Below are 27,916 nucleotides of genomic sequence, written 5' to 3'. Positions count from 1 at the left end.
ACGAAGGTTATGGCCACATTCATAACTTATCGACTTCATTTTTCGACGGAACCCTCCGCTCCGATCAAGTCCGCTCCATATCAGTTTTCGCCGCGACCCTGGATGGTCGCACGTGACAGCAGTCGCATTTTCCCAACACAATCGATCCGTTCGACTGGTTCATACCCAGGTTGTTGGATAAACTCATATAAAGAGCTACCTCGACTACATCCTGTGTGGTCGTACCAAAGTAGTCTCGGTTCTGCCAAGAGCACGGCACAACAGCGGCGATGCCCGCATTTGCTCCCAACAAGTCCGATCCGCCCGTCCGGATCCCACTTAACTTGCGGAGCACGCTCATATAAGGAGCGACCCTGACTATGTCCAGAGTCAATGCACTCGGAGTAGCTCTGCCTTAAGCATGGGAATTGCGCGATGATGCTCGCATTTCTTACTAACAAGTTGAGACCTGCTCGATCGAGTTATGGCTAATCTGTTAGACGAGTCCTAGCTACCTTTAGGGTCGTTGCACCCAGGGTAGCATCTACTACTTACGCCTTGTGAGCCTGGATGCCAACTCAGCCTAGGCACATACACAAGTAGAGACATCAAAGGAAACCATATATATACAAGGAAGCGAATACTTGTTTTCAGTACCCTAATCATGCATTACACCTTGAACTATGTGTTCTGATACAGGTTGGGCCTCTAAGAGGTATCTGTCGAATTGCTCCTCAGTGCAGTCCACCGCCATGCCTTGAGCAAATATCTCCAGCTTCGCACCCGGCAGGAAGGACTTCACGATTGCGAGGGCATTGTTGACACACGTGACAGGTGCCTCGGATAGGAGCTTCATTACTTTCTCTGGGGCCTCACGGAGACGCTCTAGCAGGGTCCGGGGGTCTGCTTCGACTTCTCCTGGTGGATCCACCACGTCCACCAGCTCCCGTGCGGCCCCCCTGAGGTCTTCGAGTTCCTCGCCTAGCGTCTTGATTCGCTGAAGGTTGTCGACGAACTGTCGCTCAGTGTCACCGATCACCTTCTGCAGCCTCTCGACGTCATCTGTACGGCGATACAGCATGTTCTTCATGTCAGTAAGTAGCTCTTCTTTACTCATTAAGGTTCTCCTAAGCTCTGTGGTGGAAAGGTTTTCAGAACCCAGGGTGAGTCATACAGTGCAAAATACCCGAGGGAAGCAACGGTTTACCTTGGTGCGCCTTCTTTTGCTCCCTGAGCTGCTCCTTATGCGCCTCGAGCTCCTTCTTCTACTCCTCAAGTTGTTGCTGGAGCTCGGCGTTGACCTCCCTGAGATGCACGTTCTCCGTCTCTTTATTGTCAAGGCGCCTCCTCAGGACAGCAAGTTCCTTGCGGTCGCAGGCAATGGCCTTAAATTCCTCTGCTTGCTTCCGGGAGTGAGCGATCATACTCTGCAAAAAGGGGAAGTCCAGATAAGCAATTCGATATATTCCCTGGTAGTACAGTCTTCAGGCCTCACCATGGCAAGGTCATGCGCATTCTTGAGGATCTCTATGTTGCCGTCTGACAACAGCTGGTCACCTGCCAGGTCGGCGGCGACGGCATCCTGATAGCCTGACTCAGCCAGCTGCGGCTCATCGGGTCTCCCAGAGGTGCCCACGACTTCTTCAGTTGTCAGATGCTGCGCACCTGCAATCACAAAGGTTTTCAGCATACAGCGTGTTGACCCCGGCAGCTAGTCGGGGCGGTCAGTTGCTCACCTGCGCCATCCGTTGGAGCGGCGCCATGGGCCTCGACCTGCTTCTCGCCACTGGCCACGGCCTCGACTTGTTGGAGCTCGGGAGGCAGCAGGTCGGGCAGCCTTGTGTCTGTCCCAGGGACTGGCTCCACGGGCCCTGACCCTTCGGGGGCATATGCCTCGGGGCCGATGCAGCGGCGACTGGCCCAGCACTTGATGATTCCTCCCGGGTCGAGGACCCGGGGGCTGGGGCAGTCGAAGCTGGCGTCAGATGGAGGTCCGCGGCACTTGCAGCACTAATGAAGTCGAAGTTAGTCAACACATAAGTAGAAAGATCAAATCGTTTGCAGTGCAACAAGAGGCAGACTTACAGTACAGATTTCTTCTTAATGGCCTTCTTCATTCGCACGGCCCGACACGGCGTCCCCGTTACTGGCGGCGGGGTTTCACCAGCTTGTGGCGTAGTCCCTGCCACAGCGATGGTGACGGCGGCGGCGGCCGGGGGGCTCGTCTCTTCTTCTTCGGGCCCGGCTCGGGCGAGGGACGCGGAAGGACTACAGGAGGATGTCATAAGTACAACTCAGAATTAAGGTACCGCATTACAACAGGCCGACAGACTCTTACCCGGTGGATTCTAGTTCCTAAGCCTTGCGCTTGCGCACCAGTCGATGGCCTTGCGGCACCGGCGGCCAAGCGCCGGTCAACTCCACGCTCTGTTCGGAGGAGTTGTCCCGGCGCGTTTCTCCTTCGGCTCCTTCTCCCGCCTGCGAGCCCACACCTTCGGTGGACTCGCTGCTGCGTTGAGCTGCAACAAGGCGAGCCCTCTTGGCTTCAGCGGCAGCAGAGGGGAGGAGGTGGTCCGGTCGGGGGACGTCAGGTCGCGGCGGGTAGCTGCGGTACAGCTCCGTGTGTCCCTGCAGAAAGTTCTTCAGTTAAGTAACGGAGCAAAAGTGGTTATCTTCAGCAAAAAGAAGTCGAATACTTACTGGTTTGGGCGGATTCCGTGCGGAAAACAATGTGGGCACGTATGGCACGGCGTCCACGTCTAGCAGCACCCGCTGAACTCGCTGGAGCGTGACTTCATCTGGCAAATCCTCTGCGCACATGCGGGAAGGATCAGCGGGGCCTGTGTACTCGAATCCTAGGCGATGGCGCTGCTGGATGGGTTGGACGCGACGTTTGTAAAATGCGAACATGACGGAGGTGCCGATCACTCCCTTCTTCTTCTGTGCCTCAATGACGTCCAGCAGCTCTTTGACTTGGTCCATCTCCCCACCGGAGGGTTCAAGGTTCCATTCTCCCCTCACTACAGGTGGTCTGTTCGACTCCATCGGCAGATGGGGAGCATGGTTTTCGATGTAAAACCAATGGTTTTTCCATCCAGGAAGGTTGGAGGGGAATTTGTATGTGAGATATTTGTCGCCGACCTGCTGACGCAGTTGGATGCCGGCGCCCCCCACAATGGAAAGGCTCTTGGAGGTGGGCTGTGGTTTGATACGGAAGAGGAAGCGGAAAAGATCCCAGTGGGGTTCGATTCCAAGAAAAGCCTTGCAGTAATAGATGAAAATTGAAATGTGGCAAATAGAATTTGGGTTTAGATGGTGAAGCTCAAGCCCGTAGTAATACAGAAGGCCTCGGAAGAAGGAACAAGAGGGGAGGGCCAATCCCCGTTCAGCAAAATGGAGAAATGTGACGATTTCGTCAACATTTTCTATTGGAAATGGTTCGCGGTAAGAGGGGCGCCAATTGACAAGGGTCTTTTCTTGCAGCAACCCCTCGGAAACTAGGTTCTTAAGGTTGTTGAGGGAGCACTTACTGTGTGACCACTCTGCGGTTGAAGGCTGCGCCTCCTTCTTCTTCTCTTCGATCTCTGCTTTCTTGGGCGCCATCTCCGATTCGCTGGCCACGAGATGCTCACGGGCTGCGGGGAGAGTGGCTGGGAGGTTGGAGCGGGAGGATCTCCTTGGGGGGATGGCGGCGGCGCTTGGCTTCGATTTGGGATTTTGGTGGCTTTTGGCGGAATGCAGATTGAAAGCGCGGTTTTTTCCCTACTGTTGTCGCGGGGTTAAATAACCAGCGGGGTGGGGAAAAGTGACTGTTCCGAAGTTCAGGAGTCACTTCCGAGAATATTCCGAAGTCAAGGGGTCATTTGGTGGATTGTTTGGATTAAATATTCGATTAACCATTTTTCAGGGTTAGTTAGCCCGAAAAAAGGGGTTTTTTGAATTAATAATCTAATACCCATCATCTGTACCATCATTTTGGTAATTTCGCAAGTTGTCATTTTTTGCCTGCATGCCACGGCTGTTGGATCCTTATCTCCAAATTTTGTGGGATTTGGATTCAAGGCTCGGGGGCTGCGGGATACGTGGCATCGACTACTTATTTTTCAGATTTTTGAAGGATAAGCAGGATTGCAGATTAATGGGACCCTCAGCCTGATTCTCTGATTCAACCTAAGGCTCGGGGGCTACTCCATATGGAGTGCGATTTTTCAATCGCACACCATAGTAGAAATAAAATTCGGGGCATGAGCACCTCATAGCTTCGATGCAGCCAAGAAAGTACTCGAAGGAGGATTTCAAGACGAAGCTTCAGAAGAAGACGAAGACTACTTCGAAAGTACTCGATCAGCCTGCAGTACTCAGCTACGAAGAGCTCGGGGGCTTGTCAGACACGGGGCCACGGGACTGGGTACATGACGTAGTTTAAAGAGGTTTAGGAGATTAAGTCCGTCTTATCTCTTATTCATCTTGTTTATCTCTTATTTATTCCATTTAAATAGGAGATAGAGCTAACCGATACAGAGGGAATCTACTCGAGATATGTTCTGGTACGATTCCTTAGCTAGTGTTGGTTGGTATCTTTGTAACCCTGGCCTCTCGGATATATAAGGGAGGTCAGGGACCTCTCTCAAAATAGAAGATCACTAGGTCATTCTACACCAAAGGCAATACAAACCACCATACAGGACGTAGGATGTTACGCATCTTGCGGCTCGAACCTGTCTAAGCTTTGTGTTCCTTGCACCTTCGAGCTCGTGATCTCGGTGTCCCTTCACCCAAAACTTACCACCTTGGGTATATCCCACGGTGGGCAGCCGGTTAAACACCGACAGGCACGCCCAAGTCAAAAAGGGTGGCCTGCCCCTGACACACGGGGCAGGTAGGCTGACACCACGGTAAGTCCGCCCGTTTCCAAGGCGGCGCGTCGTGTCACCATGCTCTGTACGTCAGCGGCGTGCAGTCCCGTCACAGCGCCACGCGCGGCGTAATGATGGGCTGTAACAGGAGAGCCGAGGCGTGCGCGCTGCAACTGAAAGCGCAGAGGCATCGGCGCGGCAGGTCAACACTGCCGCGTCGCCTGTCAGAATCGCGCCCAACAGTGGCAGCACAGCACCACTGTTGGACAACACTGACAGCGGTCATTGCGCCTGCAAGGCAGCGCACGACCATATCCAGGTTGTGGATACGCACGCTATCTTCCCAACCATGAAAGCTACAGCGGGGAGCGGGGGATGGAGATCTCCATATCTCATAGAACAGGCTCCTGTTAGCCGGGCCCACCTGTCGGGGCCCCGCACAGTGTAAGCACCTCCCTTGAACTATAAAAGGGAGAGTGTACTCGTTAGAAGGCAGGATTTAGAAAAAGTTCCAGATTACACACACACAAGCTTATGCTGCTTTTCATTCAGGCTCACGCAGCCAATACAACACCAAAGTGGACGTAGGGTATTACGCTCCGGCGGCCTGAACCACTCTAAATCTTCGTGTCCTTCCTGCGTTCATCTGTCCACCGATCGAGGACTCCTAAGTCTCCTCCAAACCCATCCTTAACTAGGATTAGGCGGGTGCTTTCCGCCACCCGGCTGGAGAATTCCTCCGACATTTGGCGCGCCAGGTAGGGGACTTAGGTTTGGTTTGCGCTCGGTCGACCTTCATGACCTCAATGGCGTAGGAAGATGGTCACAACAACCTCCTGTTGGGTGAGGAGGTGGCGTCCACGACGCCACATGTTTCCCGTCGTCCAACATCCAGGGCGGCGCGAGCAGCTCTGCAATCAGGGAGTTGCTCTGCAATCCCCCTGGTGAGGCGGCCTCGCCCGATGCCCAGAGACAATGGCGTGACGACGTCGACCGCCTCCTCAACCTGGCACAGGCTTCCCCATGTTCAGCGGGGGGGTCTGCCTCCAGGCAACGCCGTCGTCAGGGCGGCGCATCCTGATTTGTGCACTCGCCGTCAGTGAGGAGTGCACGAACCGAAGACCTCTGGGCGGAGCTCAACCGCAGGCATGCGGGAGAGGATGCCCGGATCTCCATCAGCGAGCACGCAACCGATGGCTCAACATTGAGGGTCGGGATCTTGCGCCCGAGCTCGATGCGGCTGCGGTCACGCCGCAGGGGGTCGCTCAGTCGCCGGTGTCGGGCGTGGGCTGCGCGGCGCTCGCAGACCACCTTCGCGCGGTCGCCTGGCCGTCCAAGTTCCAGCCTCACCTGCCGAAAAAGTATGACGGGACCACCAACCCGTCAGAGTTCCTGCAGGTCTACATTACCGCCATCACGGCGGCTGGAGGTAACGACGCCGTCATGGCATGTTACTTTCATGTAGCCTTGACCGGGCCAGCTCGGACCTGGCTCATGAACCTTACTCCAGGATCCATCCGATCCTGGGGGGAGCTGTGCGCACAGTTCATGGCAAACTTTGCCAGTGCGTATCAGCAGCACGGTGTGGAGGCCCACCTCCACGCCATGAGGCAACAGCCCGGGGAAACCCTCCGGACCTTCATCTCCCGCTTCACCAAGGTACGTGGAACTATCCCACGTATCTCCGATGCATCTATCATCACGGCCTTCCGACAGGGGGTTCGAGACGAGAAGATGCTGGAGAAGCTGGCGACCCATCAGGTGGAAACCGTCACCACCTTGTTCGCTTTGGCGGACAAATGCGCCCGGGCTGCAGAAGGCCGTGCATGGCACTCCGCAACCCAGGCAGGTCCCGCTCAGACGAGTGGACCCAGTGTTGCTGCCCCTGGCAGCGGCAAGAAAAAGAACAAGAAGACCCATGGCTTTGACAAGACGCGGATCGGGGGACCGGCCGTTGCTGCGGCAACGACCGGGGGGCAGAACCCCCGTGGCAAGCGCCCACGGCAACAGCATACCGACCTCGGGTCGTGCCCTGTTCACCCTGGGGCTCATCACAGTGCCACTGAGTGCCGCGAGATCCAGAAGCTCGCGGAGCACCTCAGCAAGAGGCGCGACCAAGCCTCAAGGGAAGGCACCTCCCCTCCGCGGCGGTCCGGCAAGGAGAAGGTCTCCGACGCCGATGCGGCCGCAGCTGAGAGGGAGTTGGGGTACCAAACCCCCAACAAAGACCTCAAGGGTCTCTTCCACCAGTCTGACTCCGAGTCTGGTGGTGATGAGCGCTGCAAGAAGCTGTACATGATGTACGGCGGCAGCTCGGAGCTCGTCTCCCGGCGGGACGTCAAGACCCTCCACCGAGAGGTCCTCTCGGTGAAGCCGGCGACGCCGAAGGTGGCGCCACACCAGCGGTGGAAGAACACCACCATCTCCTTCAGGCCGTCGGATTGTCCAGAGAATATGGCAGGCGCAGGTGTGCTGCCGCTTGTCATGGCACCCACCATCGCCAACGTCCGCCTCCACCACGTGCTGATCGACGGGGGTGCAGGCCTCAGCGTCATCAGCTATGCAGCGTTCAAGCACCTGCAGATCCTGGAGTCCAAGCTGGCTCCTTCGCGCCCATTCTCCGGAGTGGGCCCTGACCCAGTGTACCCGGTAGGGACCATCACCCTACCGGTTACATTTGGGATGGAGGACAACTTCCGCACCGAGAACGTGCAGTTTGAGGTTGCGGAGGTTAACCTCCCCTTCAACGCCATCATTGGCAGACCTGCCCTGTACCAATTCATGGCCATTGCCCATTACGGGTATTTGGTCCTGAAGATGCCTTCTCCGGCAGGCGTCCTCACCGTCCAGAGCGACCGGGCCGCTGCCGTAGTAGCGGTCGAGAAGCTCCACGCGCTGGCAACAGGACTTGCCCCAGCAGCTGGCGCCCAGGGGTCCGACCCCTCGACCTCACGTGCCAAGGCTCTGGCCAAGGCACCGAAGGTCCAACCGTCCGACACGGACGATGTTCCCGTGAAGACCGTCCAGGTCAGAGCGGAGACCTCTAGACTACCCGCATCGGTGGGAATCTGGGAGAGAAATAGGAAAGCGCGCTCATCGCCTTCCTCCGGGCAAATGTTGATGTGTTCGCCTGGGAACCGTCACAAATGCCCAGGATCCCTAGGGAGGTGATTGAGCATCATCTGAAAATCCACCCCGACGCCAGGCCGGTCCAGCAGAAGCCACGCAAGCAGTCCATCGAGTGGCAAAACTTCATCCGTGAAGAGGTCCGCAAGCTACTGCAGGCAGGTTTCGTCGAGGAGGTCTACCACCCAGTGTGGTTGGCCAATCCAGTCATGGTCCCGAAAGCTAACGGGAAGCTTCGGATGTGCATCGACTACACCAATCTTAGTAAGGCATGTCCAAAAGACCCTTACCCACTTCCGCGCATAGACCAGATCGTAGACTCCACCTCCGGGTGCGATTTGCTATCCTTCATAGATGCCTATTCTGGTTTTCATCAAATCAAAATGGCTAAGGATGATAGGAAGCACACCGCTTTTGTAACAGTGGATGGTCTTTATTGTTATATAGTAATGCCTTATGGATTGCTTAATGCTCTGCCCACCTTTGCTCGTGCAATGAACATCACTTTAGGTGATTTGGTTAGAAAAATAGTTGAGGTGTATGTTGATGACATCGTTGTCAAGACTAGAGAATCAAATTCCCTCCTAGAAAATTTAGCTCAAGTCTTCGACAAGCTGCGAGCAACCTCCACCAAGCTTAACCCCGAGAAATACGTCTTCGGTGTGTCGGCAGGAAAGCTCCTTGGCATCCTGGTCTCCCACCGGGGGATCGAGGCCAACCCGGATAAGGTTCGGGCGATCGAGGCAATGAGGCCCCCGCGCGCCTCAAGGACGTCCAGAGGTTGACGGGGTCCCTCGCAGCCCTCAGCCACTTCATCTCGAGGCTGGTGGAGAGGGCACTTCCCTTCTTCAAACTAATGAGGGGGTCCGGTCCATTCACATGGACTGAAGAGGCAGAGCATGCCTTCCAGGAGATGAAGCAGTACCTTACCTCCTTGCCGGTCCTGGTTGCACCGGACCCAGGTGAGACATTGTTTCTTTATCTTGCAGTAACGACCGAAGTGATCAGCATGGTGCTGGTCACCGAGAGGTCTGAGCATCTCCCGCAGGGAGCCCCCGCGGGCCCTCCTGCAGGAGAAGGAGGTCCGGCCTCCACCTCTCCAACGGTCGGTCCTACTTCCGAGGATCCGGCCGGGTCCCGACCCGGACAAGAACCAAGCGACCTGGGGACCAACGGGACCCCAGCTCAAGCTGAAGGATCCAGTCCACCTGGCAGAGTCAGGACCATCCAGAAACCGGTCTACTACGTCAGCGAGGTCCTTCATGAGGCAAAGGCCAGGTATCCTGAGACGCATAAACTTCTTTACGCCCTACTCATTGCGTCCAGGAAGCTCCGCCATTACTTTCAGGCCCACAAGATTGTGGTGGTGACCTCCTACCCATTGAGGGCCATCCTCCACAGTTCCAACGCCACAGGCAACATCGCCAAGTGGGCAGCTGAGCTCGCTGGGTTCCAGCTCGACTTCTAGCTGTGCCATGCCGTCAAGAGCCAGATCCTTGCTGACTTCATCGAGGAATGGACACCTGCACCAAGCGCCTCTGGGGGTCCGGACCAAGGGACGGACCCCCCACGCCCGGAGGTCACGGCTCCGGTGTTCACCGGACCCCACTGGACTCTCTTTTTTGACGGGTCCGCCCGCAGCAAGAGGGCAGGGGCTGGCGTGGTCCTCATCGACCCACGTGGCGAGCAGTTGAAGTACATGGTGCACCTCGATTTTGAGGCCACCAACAACATGGCGGAGTATGAGGCCTTAATCTTTGGGCTCACAGTGGCTCTGTCCCTGGGGGTCCGGGAGCTCCTGGTCAAAGGGGACTCCCAACTCGTCATCAGGCAAGTCCGGGGGGAGTGTTGCTGCAACAACCCCCAGCTCGCAGCCTACCTCATTCATGTGAAGAGGCTGGAGAAGGACTTCGATACGTTGGAACTGCAACACGTTCCACGCGAAGGCAATTTAGCAGCTGATGCACTCTCCACGAGCGCATCGACTCAGGCACCCGTGCCTGAGGGCGTCTTCCAGAGACGCCTGCTGAAGCCTTCCGCCCAGCCTGCCGACCTGGGCGAAGGGGGTCGGACTAGCACCTCGAAGCTAGCGGTCCCGGCGGCGCTCCATCCGTGGAGCCCGCCAAGGGTTGTGTGCTCTCTTGAGGATCCCGAAGTCCACAGGGAGCCAAGCCCAAATTCTCAGGAAGGTCCCGATGCATGGATCTCTAAGGTCCGGAACTACCTGAAAGATAATTTCCTTCCTGAAGACCAAGCATCTGCTGAGCGTATTGTTCGGATGGCTAAGCGGTACACAGTGGTAGAAGGGGATCTCTACCGCCGTGGCGCCAACGGTATCCTCATGCGATGCATCACCCATGAAGAGGGCCGCGACTTGCTCGCGGAGATCCATGGAGGCGAGTGCGGAAGTCATTCTTCATCCCGCGCGCTGGTCGGTAAGGCCTTCCGGCATGGTTTTTACTGGCCGACAGTGCTCCAGAATGCAGCTGAGTTGGTAAGGTCCTGCAAAGCGTGTTAGTTCCATGCAAAGCAGATACACACTCCAGCTCAGGCGCTGCAGATGATTCCTCCCTCTTGGCCCTTTGCCGTATGGGAGTTGGATATCCTGGGACCTTTCCCTAGGGCCGTCGGCGGGTACCGGTACCTCTACGTTGCCATTGACAAATTCACCAAATGGCCGGAGGCAACCCCAGTGGTCAACATCACCAAGGCGTCAACAACCGCTTTGATCAAGTCAATCGTATGCTGGTTCGGGGTCCCGAACCGCGTCATCACCGATAATGGGACTCAGTTCACGAGCCAATACTTCCAGGAGTACTGTGAGGATATTGGCATTCAGCTCTGTTTCGCCTCAGTGGCGCATCCCAGGAGCAATGGCCAAGTTGAGTGGGCCAACGCTGAGATCCTCAGAGGGCTCAAGATCCGGACCTACTATGATCTTGAGAAGCATGGCGCAAGGTGGATTGATGAGCTTCCGAGTGTGCTGTGGGGAAACCGGACCACACCCAGCCGGGCAACAGGCGAAACCCCGTTCTTCTTGGTCTACGGGGCCGAAGCATGCCTTCCCCCGGAGATCACCATGGGCTCTCTACGAGTCCAGTCTTTTGATGAGAACTTGTAGGAACAGCAGCATCGCCAAGACGTGGACCTCGTCGACGAGCGAAGATGGCGAGCTGCAGTCTGAAACGCACGATACAACCAAGCACTCCGGCGCTACCACCAACGGTTCGTGCGGAATAGGGAGCTCCGGGTCGGGGACCTAGTCCTAAGGCGGATCCTAAACCGAGAGGGCATGCACAAGCTCTCCCCCAGCTGGGAAGGGCCCTTCAAGGTAACAAAGGTATGCCGACCCGGATCTGTTCGCCTGGCTACGGAGGAAGGCATGAAGCTACCCAATCCATGGAACATTGAGCACCTCCGTAAGTTCTACCCCTAGGACCTAGTTGAGATGAAATTTTTCCTTTGTAATTGGTAGCATCAATGTGCGGACCAGGGCGGTAGAGGTCCGCCCTCGTAAACTCGGCCCCTGGCGTACATCGCACAACTCTCCTGTACCAATTCGCTAAGGAAAAATTTGTTTCTCAGTGTGTCCTTGAAATCTATGCAGTTCTGTTTATTCCTTGTTTCCCGCTGCGCTAACCCCCCACGTGGTTTTTCACGTCTGTGTCGTATCCAAGGTCCTACCTAAGTTGCTACACTATGTCTCTGCCCGGGACCCCCGTCTCGCGGAAGAAAAGGAACCGGACACCCGGGAACTGCCTTCAGGGAGACGTGCTCGTTCTTTGCTGGGGTCCAGGGCTGTGTAGCCGCTTAGCCTGGTTCCGTACCCTAAGCCTACACGCCCTGCCCCCCTAGGACGAGTACCGTTGTACCTCGAACAATGGACCCGGGGGCCGGGACCCCTTGGATTCCCGAACTGTGGCTCCGGTGCTCTAACTTGTTACGCAACTCAGTAGGCCTTCGCTGGCCGGACCGGGACCTCGTGGGGATGTCTACTAAGCGTCGATCTGAGTCACGTGCAGGACCTTGCTTTTAGATGGCAGCTAGTCCCGACCTATCGCGACTACCTCCCAGGGGGCCACGGGACCTCGGTGTACTCAAGAACACTTTACAGATCGACAACCGGGAAAACAGCTAAGTTTTTCGCAAAAAATAGATGCATGAAATACTTGAATGCATCATTAATAATATGCACAACACTACGAAGTTATATTACAAAAAATAACTAAAAGATACTGGCACTACTGCTCTGGTGGTCCGGAGGCGCTCCCACTTTCGGCAGGTTCGGGACGGCGCCGGAGGCGGGCTGCGATCATGTCCACCACCTCCAGGACCCCTTCTCGCGTGGCGGCCGCTGTCGTCCGGAGGGGTCCGATCAGGACTGGAGTCAGCTGGTGTCACACCCGGTTTAGAAAAGTTAACCGAATGCATCCCATATGTGCGCCAGGATCAAGTTCCGCACATATAGTAGACGTCACAAGCGAATATCCGAACAATGCATTAACGAATAAGAGTATAATAGTACTTTATTACATGATCGACAGTCTTAACCTTAAGCGAATAAATAAACGTCGATAAATAGCAGCGGACTTCAACTTCACAGGCAGTTGACTGGGAGACACTCGCCTAGAAATCTCCAATATCTTCGGGAAACTCCGGAAAGTTGTCTTGTTCTGAGCAGCATTGGTTTTAATAAAGCAAGCGTGAGTACACTTATGGTTGGTACTCAGCAAGTGGAGTAAATTATATGACATGCAAGGCCAAAACAAGGATAAGCTGACATGGTTTGACTGCGATAAGCATTTTAGTTGGTCAAATTTTACTTAGCGAGCATTAACTAGGTTTAAGTTTATACCAACCCTTATACAAGAACTGATTAAATAAATAACATCAACCATAAAGAACAGCAGCTTAAATCATCTTCAAGTTCAATTATCATGTGAGGGTCCAAGCCGCTCTTAACCGTGAGCACGGCTGATATATCAGTTTTCACTCTGCAGAGGTTGTACACTTTACCCACAGCTCGTGTTTCCCTTGATGCCCGGGTTTGCAAGGCCCTTAAACACTTCCGAGGTGAGTGGCAGGGATTCACTACGAGGCCTTTACAAAGATTCCCTAACTTGTGACAATCTGCTAAGGTTTCAAGCCAAAGCGGTCATAACCCTCCCTATTGAGGAAAATACCTTAGCCAAGGTTCACATAGCTATGTGCCTCAAAGGACCGAGCTATACCCCGTCAATGCAACCCCTCTTGCCCTTTCGGTAAGATCATCACAAGCTAAGGTTTCTAATTAATTAGCCAAGACCAGAGCCATATAGTACTGTGGTTGTACTGTTTTCCTGGGTGGTTCTCCATGTTCCAATTCATTCGATAAGCTTCGATAAGCTTGTTTGATTGCCATAACAATATTCCAAAGGACATGAAAAGTATAGGAGGTAACATGGTTTCCAAACATTCAAAAACTATTGATAAGCAACTAGCGTAGCTATAACATAAATAAAACAACCCAGGTTTAAACAAGGAAGTTAAATAAAATCTAGTCATATCCTTAATTGGGTTCCATCATATTCTAGACACATGCATGCATAAAAGTAAAGGTGTAATTGTGACATTAATAGGACTAAAAACATGATCAAGGGCCACTTGCCTTCGTTAGCAAACTGCTGCTGCTCAGGAAATTCTTCAAAGTCTTGCCCCTGCGGATCCTCGAACTGCGCACCGTCTAACGTCGCACACGAGCACATACAAACAAGCAAATAAAATAAAATAAGAACAGTACACCAATCAATGAAAACAGAACAAAATAATATTTTAAAAACATTGTGCAAGTTGTAAGGATCGCGTGAGCGCAAGAATCGACGAAATCGGAGTTGAAACGAAGAAGTTAGGGCTAAAACGGGATTCCAGGGGCTTATCTGCGAAGGTTTGGATCTAAAAGGGTCTAAAACAGAGAAACCAGGGGCTAGATCGTAATTAAACCCTGGACAGAGGGGTTAGAATGCAAAACCGGGGATGATGGACGGCGGGTTCGATTTGGAAAAACCTCAGGGGCCTAAACAGAAGAATTTGGACCTAAACGCGAATACTTTTGAATTGGGCAGGACGGCGGGTTGATTTCGGGGAAACTTAAGGGCTCTTTTGCAAAACTGCCTCGGTTGACCGGTACCCAGCCCTTTTGACCCGAGGCTGGATTTGATTTGGACCGTCGGATGCCGATCCTTCGGTGGATGTGCGAGGGAAACGGACGGGGCGGCGGCGGGGCTCGACGCCGGCGGCCTGAGCGGCGGCGCTCGGCCGGACTTCGCCGGAAAACGCGATATCGCGTTGCCGGCCTCGGTTTTGAGCGGGGTTTGGACGGGAAGGTAGGGGGCGTCGCGGGGAACCGATCTAGGGGGTAGAGAGGGGGAGGCGGCGGCCGTAGGCTGCGGCCGGCGGCGAGAGGCGGCGCGGATCGGGCGGCGGAGCCGGCGGACGCGGGGAAGCCGGGGAGGGGGAGAGGGAAGGCGGCCGGGGTATCCTCACCACCACGCGGTGCCTCGGGGTAGCTCGTGCGACGGCGGGAAACAGCGAGGCGGCGGTGCGGCGGCAGCCCGAGCTCAAGTGGCAGAGGCGGCGATGGCGGGCGCGAGGGCTAGGGTTAGGCGCGAGGCAGCGGGCGGCTAGGGTTTAGGGGCCCGGGGGGTTTGGCGGCGCTTAAATAGGGGGCGGCCGCGGGCGCCTGGGCGTGCGGGCCCGAGGCGGAGACGGCGCGGAGGGGCGGAGATCGCGCGGAGGCGAGCCGGACTCGAACCCGAGTCCGGTGCGGTGGGGGAGACGGGCCTGACAGGCGGGCCCCGCCTGTCAGCGCCAGAGGGAGGGAGAGAAGGGAGAGAGCGGAGACGGGGGCGAGGCCGCGGGAGAGGGAGCGAGCTGGGCCGGGGAGGAGGGGGAGTGGGCCGCGCGCGCGGGAGGGAGGGAGGAGAAGGCCGCGAACGGCTGGGCCGGGAAGGGTTGGCGGCCTGCGCGAGGGAAGAGGGAAGAGAGGAGAGAGGGACTGCGGGCCGGGCTGCAGAGGAAAGAAAGGAGAGGGAGGAGGGGGTGGCCAGCCGAGCTGGGCTGGGCCCAAAGGGGAGAAAAGAGGGGGAAAAAGAGAAAGAGCAAATGTTTTTGAATTTGAAACAAGGAATTGAATTCAAACTTAAATCCAAATGAAATACAACCAAGGAGACAATGCAAAAAGCATGAATGCACATGACATATATTTTCCCTACATTTATTTTATACTTTTAAGAAAATTGCTTATCAAAATCATGTAACCCTTTTACCTACCATGCCATTCAAATTATTCTTGTACTTTGCAAAATTAGGGTGTTACAGCTGGATGGCGGGGTTGTGGCTCCGGAAGCTGGTGAGGATGTACTCTGCCATCCCCCGAGAAACTTCTCACCCCTCTATCTCCAGGAGGTCCTGTATGCCGGCCTCCACGTCCCGCAGCCGCTCGGCGGTGGAGTCCAGTACCTGAAGGGTGGTGCCAAGCGGTGAAGGAGCCTTCGACACCCGGATGGAGTTGGCACCGAGTGCTTCCAGCAGGTGGTTCACTGCACCGACCCATCTTGCGATCCGGTCGACGCTGGCGCTCCGCTCCGCCAGGAGATCCTCCACCTTGGCCTCCCTCTCCCGGAGGACCGCCTCCCGCTCTTGGAGCCGGGCCACCTCCTCCGCTTCGCGGGCGGCTAGCCACTCTTCTTTCTTCGCTGCGGCTGCCGCCAGCGCTGCGATGGAGGCCTCTTGCGCCTCGACCACTGCCGCCGCCTTCTTGGCCTGGTCGGCCAACTCCAGGGCGAACCGCTCCTTGTCTGTTGCCGCCAGCATCCTCTCCTCCGCCGCGATTTGCCGCCTAAGGGCTTCCGCTTCCTGCCGGGTGGCCGCTCCCTCCCGTTGAAGCGCTGCCGCCTCCCGATCACGAGCCTCCTGCAGTTGCTTTTGCAGGAGCTCGCGCTCCAGCAGGAGCTTGGCGCGCTCATTGACGTGGCGGGCAGAGGCGGACTTGATGCGGTCCCCCAGGCGGTCCTCCCAATCAGAGAGCCGGAGACGCTCCGCCTCCAGCTTCTCCCACTCCCGGCGCATGCCAGCCTCCAGCTCCTGCTGAGCTTGCTGGCATTTGGCTATGAGTCGGGGGAGGGGGATCTCCGCTGGACTCGGGTGGAGGCGCCTTCCCAGCACCACCTCTAGCTCCTCCTCCTCCGTTGGTGGTGCGGCGGTGCTGGCAACCTCAGCGGCCTCCGGTGCTGCTGCCTCTGCCGCCTCCGCAGCCTCTGGTGCTGCTGTCCCTGGCGCTGCTGCCTCCGGTGCCGCTGCCTCCGGCTCCGCAGCCTTCGGCGTTGCTGCCTCCGCCGTGGCAGCGGCCCCCTCTGCTGCTGGCTCAGTAGGAGGGGGCCCGGCCTTGACGCTTGGTGCTGCTGCCGGTGTCTCGGTCGCAGCAGCAGGTCTGGCGGCCTTCTCCTCTTGGGGGGCAGCTTCGGGTCGTAGCAGTGTCGTGGCCTCCGGCTCCGGACCCCTGGGTCCGGAAGCTTCTGGAGCTGACCCTGGCGGAGGCCCTGCTGGAGCCGACGCCGAGGACTCCGGCGCTGGCTGGGGGCCGGTCCCCCAGTTGGTGCATCTGAAAATTGGGGCCTGTCGTACCACCGTTATGGTCAAGGCCCAGAAGCTAAGAGGGATAATGAAAAACTCTTAGAAGACTACTTACGTGTAGTCGTACCACTCCCATCAACCCCAGGCTGCAGGTGGGCCTTCCTCCCTGCTGAAGACCCCTCAGACCTCTGGCGGGTGTCCCCGGCACCCGGTGCTTCTGGCAGCGGCGGTGGGGTCTGTGGCCTGGGCTCGGGCGAAGGTGGTGGTGTCGCCGGACGCCGTGCTGGTGGCGGTGGTGGAGGAGTCTGCTGCCTCGGAGGAGGCCGTCGCGCTTCCTCCGGTCTCCTCTCCGACCGCTGCCGTTGTGGCAGAGGTGGTGGAGCCCCGCTCTGCTCCTCCGCCCCCGCCGTCCTCTGGCGCTTGGGCGCCGGCTCCCCCACCAAGGAGCCGTCGCCACGCTGGAGCCTTCGGGACTTGCTCCCTTCAGCTTGGCTGCTTCACGCGGGTACCGCCCCCTGTGCCTCGTCGCTCCTTTGGGCCGGGGCAGCACCCACATTGTCCTTCTGCCGGTGCTCCGGCACCGGCACCCTCTCTTTCCCTTTCCCGCTGGGGGCCGGGCCTCCGGGACTAGGCCCCCCGGGACCTCCGCTGGTACGTTGCTGGCGGTCCGGTGTGGCGCCAGGAATCTGGAGCCCACGATTGGGGTCGCCTCCCAGTTGCCGGTCCGCCAGGCCCCCTCGTCCAGGGTCGGCATCGATGCCAGGACTGATGTCCGCAGCGCCTGGTCCTCGCACAGGGCCTTGACCCCGCTCGGGAGGACCAGGGACTCTGGGCTGAACGCCTCGCCGGTCATCGCCCGGAGCGCCGCCTCCAGCTCCGTCCTGGTGAAGTCGCCGCCTGGCCCGCGCGTGATCCTGCGGCAGTCATTTAGCCCTGTGTACACGTAGGCCATCCGGGACCGCTGCTGCAGGGGAGCAATTCGCCGCTTCAGGAAGTCACCCAGCACCATCATGGATGTCAGGCCGCTCCTCGCCAGCTTCTTGATCCGGTTCAGGACCGGGTCGAGCTCCGCTGGGATCGTCGGCCTGGCCTTCCAGGTGCTCCGGTCACTTTGGGGGGCCTCCGTTGGCAGCTCCAGGCAGTCGTTGGGGTCGGCCACCGCGATGACCCAACCTTCGCGCCAGTCCTCCCACTTGGAGCTGGAGAAGGCGCCAATGTAGGAGCTCGCCACCCCCTACCGGAGCTGGAAGTAATAAGCACCGATCTCGCTGTGCTTAGCCCTTCCAGTTTTGACCAGGGCGTAGAAGTGTTTGAAGATGGTGGTGCAGGGGCGCACCCCCACGAACATCTCCATGAAGTGGGAGAAGACCGCCATGAGGAGGATGGAGTGGGGGGTGAGATGATGAAGTTGAAGGCCGAACTCCTCTAGGAGTAGGAGGAAGAAGGAGGATAAGGGAGGGACCAACCCGCACATAATGTACGAGTTGAAGAGAACGAACTCCCCGGCGGCAAGGTCGTCGAGGGGAATCTTGCCGGCCCTGATCTTCCCGGCCAACGCTGGTGCGGTCCACCCAAGAAGGCGCCGCACTGAGTCCAGCTGAGCCTGGCTCTGGAAACGGGGCGGGAAGGGAAGCGAAGACATGGCGACGGCGAAGAGATTGCAAGGGATGGATCGCAAAGGGGCAGGGAAGAGAAGGAAGCCGAGCGCAAGGAAGCAGATCGCAAGAAAGGATGCGGAGACGAAGAGGCGCTACAGCGTCTGTTGTTGGCAAGAGCGAAAAGGTAGCCGTTTCCTTCGGCGCCTACCTTTTATGCAAAAAGCTGTTCCCTCCTTGCGTGAAGCGTCCCCCCCATCAGGGAAGACTTAAAAGTGATGCTTTATCAGTCCCAGGAGGCTGATAACACTTTTATTACATCAGATGGTACATCACCGTACAGCTCTACGCGGTAATGGGCAGTGAAGCGCCACTATCGCGAGGATTACAACTAAAACCCACACTACTACACTAACTACGAAAAGAGGATCATCAGAGTCTTGCACCATGCGGGGTTCCAGCGGTGGCCTTAACCACAGGCAAGACTGGGTGCAAGACGAAACCCTACTCGACGTCTTCGGGGATGTAGTCCGGATCTTCCACTGTAAAAGTAAGAATAGGGTGAGTACAAACGTACTCAGCAAATCCAATCACACCCACGGAGGGGGTATAACAGAAATCAATGCCAAGGATAAGGTTATGGTTCATTGGCGGAAAACTTAGTTGTATGCAAGGGTTCATTTTAAAAACATTTCCAAAACGAGTTTTCTAGTACCAAGGAGCACACGATGTTGATCCACACAGGATCCAAGTTTTAAACCGCTACCGGACTCCCCGTCCGCCGTAGCACACGGCACAACTGCCGGACACTTTTCAAACAACTCACACCAGCCCAACTATTCCCGGAGAGAAACACTAGTTATGTGACCACACCATAACTTGCCCAATACCGTGGGCACGGCTATTCGAATAGATTTTAACTCTGCAGAGGTGTGCAACTTTACCCACAGGTGGGGTACCACAGCACGATCACCTTAGTGTTAGTGCAGATCCCAACAAAACCATTACCCATTTTAGCTAGACCTGACTAGCCACCACGGGATCCATCAAGGGGTCATTCGACCTATCTCCGAGGTGTAACCGGGGCGTAAGTCACACAGAGCTTATCCCTTCTCCTTGATCACCCGTTGCTCTCAGCTCTCCTGATGGCTATCAGACTAACTAGTGGGGTTTAGGCTAAGCCGTTGCCCATACAACGGTCAAGTGGTTTGCACGACAGGAAGCTAGGTGAGACGACACATCAACTCGGTCCTTAGGGGTGACAAGATGGATATCTCCCTTCCTTGCTCAACCACACAGGTACGAGCACACCACGGCAATTCACACTGAAATGCCATCCATCCCGTCTGACTCATCTTTCAAAACCATATTTTATCCCTTCCCACACGCACACGTTTTCTTTATAAAATCAGGTGGTCAAAGTAGGGTTATCTCAAACAAGGGTGGCTATCCTACCATGTTTTCAACACGCAAAACCATGCAATTTTATAAAATAGGCCACTGGGTTGTGTTTATAAAAACTAGGACTGAAACATGCATCAAAGGGTGGGATTGAACTTGCCATCATCAAATCCTTGCGGGAGGTCCTGATCGAAGCACTGTCCTTCGGGTTCGGGGTTGCAGAACTGGTCCTCGTTCGCTTGGTCACAGTCGGGACCTTCCTCGTTCACTCCGTGTCCTACGACGCAAGCAAACAGGCACACAATCAAGCGAAGGAACTAAAAGCTTTCATCGTTGAGCTTGAATCGGAAATAATTTAGTTACGGAGATAGGGGTAATATTTTTGGGTGGTTTCTTAATAGCATGGCTAGAACTATACTGGAAAGGGCGTGGTAAAGTTTCAGGTCGATCAGAGGTCGTTTGGCGCATAAAATGATGAGGCGAAGGGGGTTTCAGGGGCTAAACAGGGGTCCAGGGGCTTATTCGTATTTATCCGGAGGAAGCAAGGACCTATTTGCGAATTCTAGAAATACCCAGGGAACGCTAAAGGATGTCGAGTAGAATTAGGTTTATGTAATGGAGGGTTTATTTTGAAATAACGGAAGGAACAGGGCCTCTTTTGCAAAAGAGAGTAAGTAGGAGGTTTCTTTTGGGGAAAATATAGGGAAGGGGGGGGCTATGGGCAAAATTGCCCTTCTCCTTCCTCTCCCCCGCACAGAACAGAGGAGGGAGGTGGGGGCGCCGGCGGTGGCCAATTCCGGCTGGCCCGGGCCCGGCGTCGGCCGCGGAGGGGGGAAAGAAGGGGGAGGCGAGGGGGAACTGATTCCCGGCCTCACCTCGGGCCGGGGCGGCGTGAGGAAGCGGGGCGGCGGGCGCAGGCGGCGGCGGTTGCAGGGCACGGCGGGGCGGCGCCGGAGTTTGGGGAGGCGAGGGGCTAGGCGGCGTGGTAGGTTGTGGGGGTGCCGGGGGTGCCCCTCGGCCCTATTTATAGGCGGCCGAGGCGGTGGGGAGGCGGGACCGCGCGGTGGCCGGTCTTCGGCTCGGCGGGCGCCATTGATGGCGTCTTGTCCGCTCGCGGCCGTCGTGACGCGGTGGCGAGGGTCGAGGCGCCGCACGTGGGGGAGCGCTGTACCGGCACAGTGGCGGCGCGCGCGGCGGAGCGGGGCGCTAGCGGCGGGCGGCGCGGCACGCGCGGGACCGAGCGCGCGCGTGCACGCACGGCGCGGCGAGGTGCGGGCCAGAGTGGGGGCGCGGGCGACGGGCGGCACCGTGCGGCGCACGGCCACGCGCTGCGCGTGCGCGTGAGTTGTGGCGTGGCCGGGGCAAGGCAGGCGCACGGCCTGGGCGGCGTTCAGGCACGCGGCAGGGGAAGGAAAGAGAGAAGGAAGGAGGGGGAAAGGAAGAAGAAAAAGAAAAAAGGAAAGAAAGGAAGAGAAAGAAAGAAAGAGAAAGAGAGATTGGGGAAAAAGAAAAGGAATGGGAGAGAGAAAAAAAAGAGAAGAGAGAGGGGGGGCGCGTCGGCGCCGATCACGGCGGCGACCGCGGCCGGTCGGCCACGCGCGCGCGGCATTCGCGCGCTGCGCGAGGAGAAAGGAATCGCGCCGGCACTAATCGCTGCGGGTGATCGCGCGTGGGCGGCAGGCCACCGAGCGGCGCGGAATGGGACGGGGACGAGGAAAAAGAGGGTACGGTCATCGGAAAAGGAGCGGGGTCAACAGCTGGAGCCGAGCGTCTGGTCGGTGTAGAGTCCGGGAGGTGGTTAGGGTTTCAACGTTTTGAACAAAACATCTTAGCGCGTAATTTAATTTGGTAAATTTTCAGGGCGTCACAAGCCTACCCCACTTAAAATGAATCTCGTCCTCGAGATTCGGCTGGCTCCTAAACAGATGGGGAAACTCCTTCTTTAGGGCCTCTTCGCGTTCCCATATCGCTTCTTCCACTCCATGTCTGCTCCATTGAACCCTGCATATCCGTACTTCGGAGTTTCTTGTCCTCCTAGCGACAGTGTCCAGAATTTTGACCGGTACTTCCTGGTATCGCAGGTCCGGCTGTACAACTATTGTTTCCACTGGCACGTGTTCTTCCTCTGGTACTCTCAAACACCTTCTTAATTGTGAAACATGAAACACTGGGTGTATGTCCGACATTTCTTCTGGTAACTCCAGTCGGTATGCCACTGCTCCGACTCTCTTCAGAACTCGATACGGTCCAATGTATCGAGGGGCCAATTTTCCTTGTACCTGAAATCTCCGCGTTCCTCGAATAGGTGAGACCTTGAGATAAACAAAATCTCCTGGGTTGAAACTTATTTCTCGCCTTTTCTTGTCTGCGTAGTTCTTTTGTCGGGATTGAGCCACTTTCAACTTCTCGCGGATCTCCGCTACTTTTTCTTCTGCTTCCTTTATAAGTGCGGGTCCTACTAGTGCACGTTCTCCAACTTCTGACCACATCAAGGGAGTTTTGCACTTTCTTCCATAGAGGGCTTCGAATGGCGACATGCCCAAGCTGGCTTGGTAGCTATTGTTGTACGAGAATTCTGCATAAGGTAGGCTCTGCTCCCAATCATTTCCATAGGTCAGGACGCACGCTCTCAGCATATCTTCCATGACCTGGTTTACCCTTTCGGTTTGACCATCCGTCTGTGGGTGGTATGCGGAGCTGAAATCTAACTTAGTGCCCATGGCTTTATGCAGGCTTTTCCAAAACCTAGAGGTAAATTGGGTTCCTCTATCTGAGACAATTCTGCTAGGCACTCCATGTAACTTTACTATGTTTTCCACATAAAGCTTCGCCAACTTTTCCCCACCGTAATTAGTTCGTACGGGTATGAAATGAGCCGATTTAGTGAGTCGATCCACTATTACCCATATGGAATCGTGCCCCTTCTGCGTTCTAGGTAGACCCACTACAAAGTCCATTCCTATCTCATCCCATTTCCAAACCGGAATGGGTAAGGGTTGCAATAATCCGGCTGGTTTTTGATGTTCGGCCTTGATCCTTTGACAAGTATCACAATGAGCCACAAATCATGCAACATCCGCCTTCATTCCATTCCACCAATATTTTTGCCTTATGTCCATATACATTTTGGTGGATCCTGGGTGGATGGAGTAGGCCGAGTTATGGGCTTCGTCCATGATTGCTGCCTGAAATCTCCATTCTGGGGTACACAGATCCTATCCTCGTACCATAACGTTCCCTTATCGTCTACTCTGAAGCCCGATGCTTTGTTTTCCCCAGTTTGTTTGCGGATCTTCATTAACTCCTGATCCGAGCTTTGGGCCTCTCTAATCCTATCCTCTAGTGTTGATTGGACGTTTAGCACTTGGCTGGAACCTCAAGGAACCATGTGCACATTTAATCGTGCCATTTCCTCGCGCATATGGTCATTTTTGGGCCCATAGGATTTTCGACTTAAGGCATCGGCTACTACGTTTGCTTTCCCGGGGTGATACTCAATTTCCAAATTGTAGTCCTTGACCAACTCCAACCATCTTCTTTGCCTTAGGTTTAAATCCGGCTGGGTGAAGATATACTTCAGACTCTTGTGGTCGGTGTAAACCTCACACTTATTTCCAATCAGGTAGTGTCTCCAAATCTTAAGGGCATGCACTACGGCTGCCAATTCCAAATCATGGGTCGGATAATTCTGCTCATGAGTCCTGAGTTGGCGGGAAGCATATGCAACGACTTTCCCGTCTTGCATCAGCACACACCCTAATCCTTGTCGGGATGCGTCACAATAAATGACAAAGTCCCGATGAATGTCCGGTAGGGTCAGCACTGGGGCGGTTGTCAACCTTTGCTTCAATTCTTGAAAACTTCTTTCACAAGATTCTGTCCAGGCGAACTTCTTTTCCTTCTTAAGAAGTTCCGTCATGGGTCGGGCTATCTTAGAGAATCCCTCAATAAATCTCCGATAGTACCCAGCTAATCCAAGAAAACTTCTGATTTCACTAACATTAGTCGGTCGCTGCCAGTTGGAAACTGCTTCGACCTTCTCTGGGTCCACTGCTATGCCTTCCACGGTCAGAATGTGACCAAGGAAAGCTACTCTCTCCAGCCAGAATTCACACTTGCTGAATTTGGCATATAGCCTATGTGTCCTCAGCTTTTCCAATACTACCCGCAGATGTTGCTCATGTTCCTGAATACTCTTGGAGTAGATAAGTATGTCATCGATAAAGACTACGACAAACTTATCCAGCTCGTCCATAAATACTTTGTTCATGAGGTTCATAAAATAGGCAGGGGCATTGGTTAGTCCGAAGGACATTACGGTGAATTCAAACTGCCCGTAACGGGTGACAAAAGCTGTCCTAGGGATGTCACTTTCTCTAATCTTGAGCTGAAAATATCCTGACCTTAGATCGATCTTGGAAAAGTACTTGGCTCCTTTTAGCTGATCGAAAAGGTCATCAATCCTGGGGAGGGGGTACTTATTCCTAATGGTAACCTCGTTCAGTGCCCGGTAATCTACACACAACCTCATACTCCCATCTTTCTTTTTGACAAACAGAACTGGGGCTCCCCAAGGCGATGAGCTTGGTCTGATGAAGCCAATCCGTTGCAGTTCTTCCAGTTGCTTCTTTAATTCCGTCAACTCAGAGGCCGCCATCCTATAGGGTCTCTTGGCTATAGGTGAAGTTCCAGGGATAAGGTCTATGACGAACTCTATATCTCTGTTCGGGGGCATACCGGGAAGTTCCTCGGGGAAGACATCTGGGTATTCGTTTACTACCGGGACTCCTTCTAAGGACTTGGCTTCCATGCTAAACACCATTGGGTTAAACCCACTTTCCCGGGTATGGCAGATTACTCGCATTCCTTTGGGGTTTGTTAGGTGTATCACTTTGTCAGTACAGCCTATGAGGCCATTGTGTCGGTTTAACCAGTCCATTCCAAGGATCACGTCTATTCCCCCAGACTTAAGTACTACCAAGTCTGCTAGAAATTCTACCCCACTTAAATTGATCCTTACCCGTGGACAACCTAGTTGACAATTGATGTCGCCTCCAGGCGTCCGGGTTAATAGGGGTATTTTTAGTAGTACTGTAGGTATTCGGTGTTGTTCCACAAAATTTGAGGATATGAACGAGTGCGATGCTCCAGAATCAAATAATACTGTTGCCAAAGCTGAGTTGACTAGGTACTCACCGAGTACTACGCCCTGAGCTCCTTGAGCTTCCTGCGCGTCTATGTGATTGACGCGGGCTCGTCCAAACGATTGCTGGGACTGCTTTGCCTGCTGACTGTTGTCATTGTTGCGGATGGGCACTCGGTTGGCACCGGTCAGGGCTGGTCTGGGTCTATTCACCGTGTTGGAGAAGGCTGATGTGGCCGGCTTATTCTTGGCATAAGGGCAATTGGCAATGAAATGCCCTGTCTCACGGCAGTTGAAACAGGCCCTAACATTGGTGTTGTCGGATGCGACTAGGCTGGCATTACTCTGCGGGGCCTTCATAGTACTCTGGCCCCTAGGCTGTGTGTCAGGGGCCCGTGGTCCTGTCACTTGGGACTGAGTCCTATACTGCATTGGGGCCTGAGATTTTGGTGCAGTATAGCTGAAGTTTCTCGGCTTTTGGAAACGGTCCTGTTGGCGGGCCTTACTTTCCAGGAATTTGCGTTTGTTTTCCTTCCTCTCTTCGGCTTTGGCCCTTTCCGTAAGGATGGCCTTGTTCATCAGGGTATTGAAGTCAGGGTAGATCTGAGGGGTAAGCAGGGTCCGGAGTTCTGGGTTTAGCCCCTTCTTGAACATGTCTTGTTTCTTGTCATCGTCGTTCACTTCCTCCGGTGCGTATCGGGCCAACTCGATGAACCGGTGAGTGTACTCTTCCACCGTCATGCTTCCCTGCTGCAGTGCGCGGAATTCATCCGCCTTGCGCTTCATGGTGGCCGAAGGGATGTGATAGCGGCGGAACTCCTTCACGAACTCCTCCCAAGTGATGGTAGAGGCATCTTCGGCTGCGGCACAATAATTTTTCCACCAGGATAATGCTGTTCCGGTGAGTTGGTGGGCTGCCAGAAGGACTTTGTCTCGGTCCTGGCATTCGAATGGTTCGAGCTTCCTCTGTATTACTCGTAACCAGTCGTCTGCATCCAAAGGGTTGCAGGATCCGGCAAAGGTGGGCGGCTTGGTCCTCAGAAAGGCTGTCAGCTTGTCGTTCATGTTCTGCCCTCGTGGTTGCCGGTTAACGAGGGCGTTTGCCAGTGTTTCCAGTATGAGGGTCTGGTTGTGGATTATTTGTGCCAGGTCTCCGAGGGGTGGGGGTGGTGGTAGTTGTTCTCCTCCTTGATTTTCCCCTCGGTTCTGGCTTACTTCCTGTTCTCCCTGAGGAAGATTTTGTCCAACAGGCTGCGCTTCAGCACCAGCGGCTGCGGGGTTCCGGCTACGGGAGGCCCTCGCGACGCTTCGGGGAGCCATCTGTTGATTGGGTAAAGTGGGGTTACGATTACGTGACGTTTAAGTTGTTTAACTCGTATATAAGGCAGAATCTTCCTCCTGCCAGTAATCGCATAAACAAGCAGCACACAACAAACCAGCACACAACATTACAAACAGCAAGCACAAACAGCTTCATTACTGCAAGGGGGGTACAGCTTGCGGGTAAGACTAGATCTCGTACTACTCGTTTGGGGTCAGGCCTAAGGGCACGACTTAAGCAAAAGAGGCAAGGGGTGCATCAGTAGGGTGGCGTCGGTTACTTTACTCACGGGGCGTGTCTTCTTCTGGGGCGGGGAGTGTGAGCAATCCCTGCTCGCTGTCCTGTGGATTTCCATTTGTCAAGGGTTGCGCTGCAGCATCCCTTTCGACGGCGGCAGCAGAACTTTCAGGGTTCTCGGGTGGGGCTTGTGTGTTTCCAAAGAGTGGTCCCCATCCTATAACGGGCGTCCCGAGTAAAACATGGTCTTCTCCTGCCGGGACTGGTGTTCCACTTTGGGTCCACTCTAGCATACGCCGGTCTCGGGCCTGCCTGAGGCTCTCTTGGGCGACCGCTTCGCTGCTGACCGCGGTTGCGGCCCTTGCCTCGGCTTGGGCAGCTCGGATTTGCTGCAGTCTCACTGCGAGCTCCGCTTGCTCGGCCCGATGGGTCTGTTCCCTCAGAAGGTTGGCTTGCTCATCGAAGAGTTGGTCCAAGGCGGCTAGATAAGTAGCCACTTGGTACAGAGGGCCTTCTTCCTGGCGACGACGCTCCAGGCTTCTCATGCGTGCTTCCCAAACTGGGGTTCTGATGGCCGGCGGGAAGAACCTTACTGGTGTGGCGGCGAGGTGTCCTTCAAAAATCCGACATAAATAACGGAGTGCTTTTCTAACGGTCAAGGGGTAGGTGTCTTGGTGTCTAAACCCTGTGGCAGTCACTCGCCAGGGCTGGATGTCGGGGTAGCGGTTGCTCCTGGCGATGACCAGGATCACCCTGCAGCGGAGGGTACCATGGTGTTCGTACTCTCTGCTGAAGTACCTTGGGCGTTCTGTAACGCCAAGGCTTTCCAGGGCGTTGATCAAAAGGCTGGGAAAGCCAGGTGCAGCTTGGCAATCGCCCTGGGTCCATCCTTCCTCAGCCATCTGAAACAAGGACAGGGTAAACAATCTAGCATAGGTACAAAAGGGAGTAGATAACATTTATTATTGCAACATGGGGGTACAGTTTCCATGGGCACGTGGTTATTAGGGTGGGGTTCTAGCTTGGAGTGCTACTCCTATCATGGGGATTCTTCCTCGACTCTGATAGGGCGCTTCTTTATTGGGAGGCACATCACCTCATCTTCGGTCTGAATACCTTTATCCCAATGGGTCTCCTCGGGCTCCTCTTCTTCCTCTATCCATCCTCCTATTCCTCTGCGGTTTTCGTCCTCTTGCATCTGGGCTTGGAGAGCGGCTAAGAAATACTCGGCGCGTGCGGCTCTTATCCGTTGTTCTTCCAGTTCCTGGGTTGCCTTTTCTACCCCATGGATTAGCTGCTTCAGTTGTGCCGCCTACTCGCGGTAGAGTGCATCCAGGCCGGTAAGGTAGATGGATAGGTGGGAGATCGTATCTTCTAGGTCCTCTTCTTCTCTTCCGAGTCCTCTCATCCGGGCGATCCAAGTGCGTCCCCTTCCTTCAGTAGGTGGGTAAAATCCCATAGGAGTCCGCTGAAGGTGGCGTTTGTAGATCACACGCAGTCGTCGCAGGGCTTTATGGGCGGCCTTTCGGTAGGTGTCAGGGAAGCGAAAGCCAGAGGTGGAGATGAACCAGGGGTCTACATCAGGGTAACGAGTGCTTTTTCCCACAAAGACCATCATGTCGCACCGAAGGATGCCCTTGGAGGTGTA

General features: G+C 55.3%; 1 protein-coding gene across 1 annotated transcript; it reads right to left on the bottom strand.

Moving 5' to 3' along the window:
- Positions 1-1,244: 1,244 nt before the first annotated feature.
- LOC112896548 (translation initiation factor IF-2-like) lies at positions 1,245-17,325 on the bottom strand. The gene is made up of 6 exons (XM_025964568.1): positions 17,126-17,325; positions 16,167-16,599; positions 15,603-16,055; positions 1,716-1,989; positions 1,475-1,644; positions 1,245-1,406 (listed from the first exon to the last, which is right to left on the bottom strand). Exons 1-6 carry the CDS (start codon positions 17,323-17,325, stop codon positions 1,245-1,247), a joined length of 1,692 nt encoding a protein of 563 aa, XP_025820353.1.
- Positions 17,326-27,916: the final 10,591 nt, after the last annotated feature.

This window comes from Panicum hallii, chromosome 1 (assembly GCF_002211085.1).
Source record: "Panicum hallii strain FIL2 chromosome 1, PHallii_v3.1, whole genome shotgun sequence".
NCBI lineage: Eukaryota > Viridiplantae > Streptophyta > Magnoliopsida > Poales > Poaceae > Panicum > Panicum hallii.
The sequence above is the reverse complement of the archived record's forward strand: the minus strand, read 5'-3'. Positions and strand labels throughout refer to the sequence as shown.

What these genes read in the sequence shown, in the direction of transcription:
- LOC112896548 (XM_025964568.1), bottom strand. Translation starts at nt 17,325, where the DNA reads ATGCCGACCCTGGACGAGGGGGCCTGGCGGACCGGCAACTGGGAGGCG. An exon ending in CGGAGGAGGAGGAGCTAGAG is followed by an intron (nt 16,056 to 16,166) that starts GTGGTGCTGGGA and finishes ATGCGCCGGGAG; the next exon opens with TGGGAGAAGCTGGAGGCGGA. An exon ending in ATGCGCATGACCTTGCCATG is followed by an intron (nt 1,407 to 1,474) that starts GTGAGGCCTGAA and finishes CCCTTTTTGCAG; the next exon opens with AGTATGATCGCTCACTCCCG.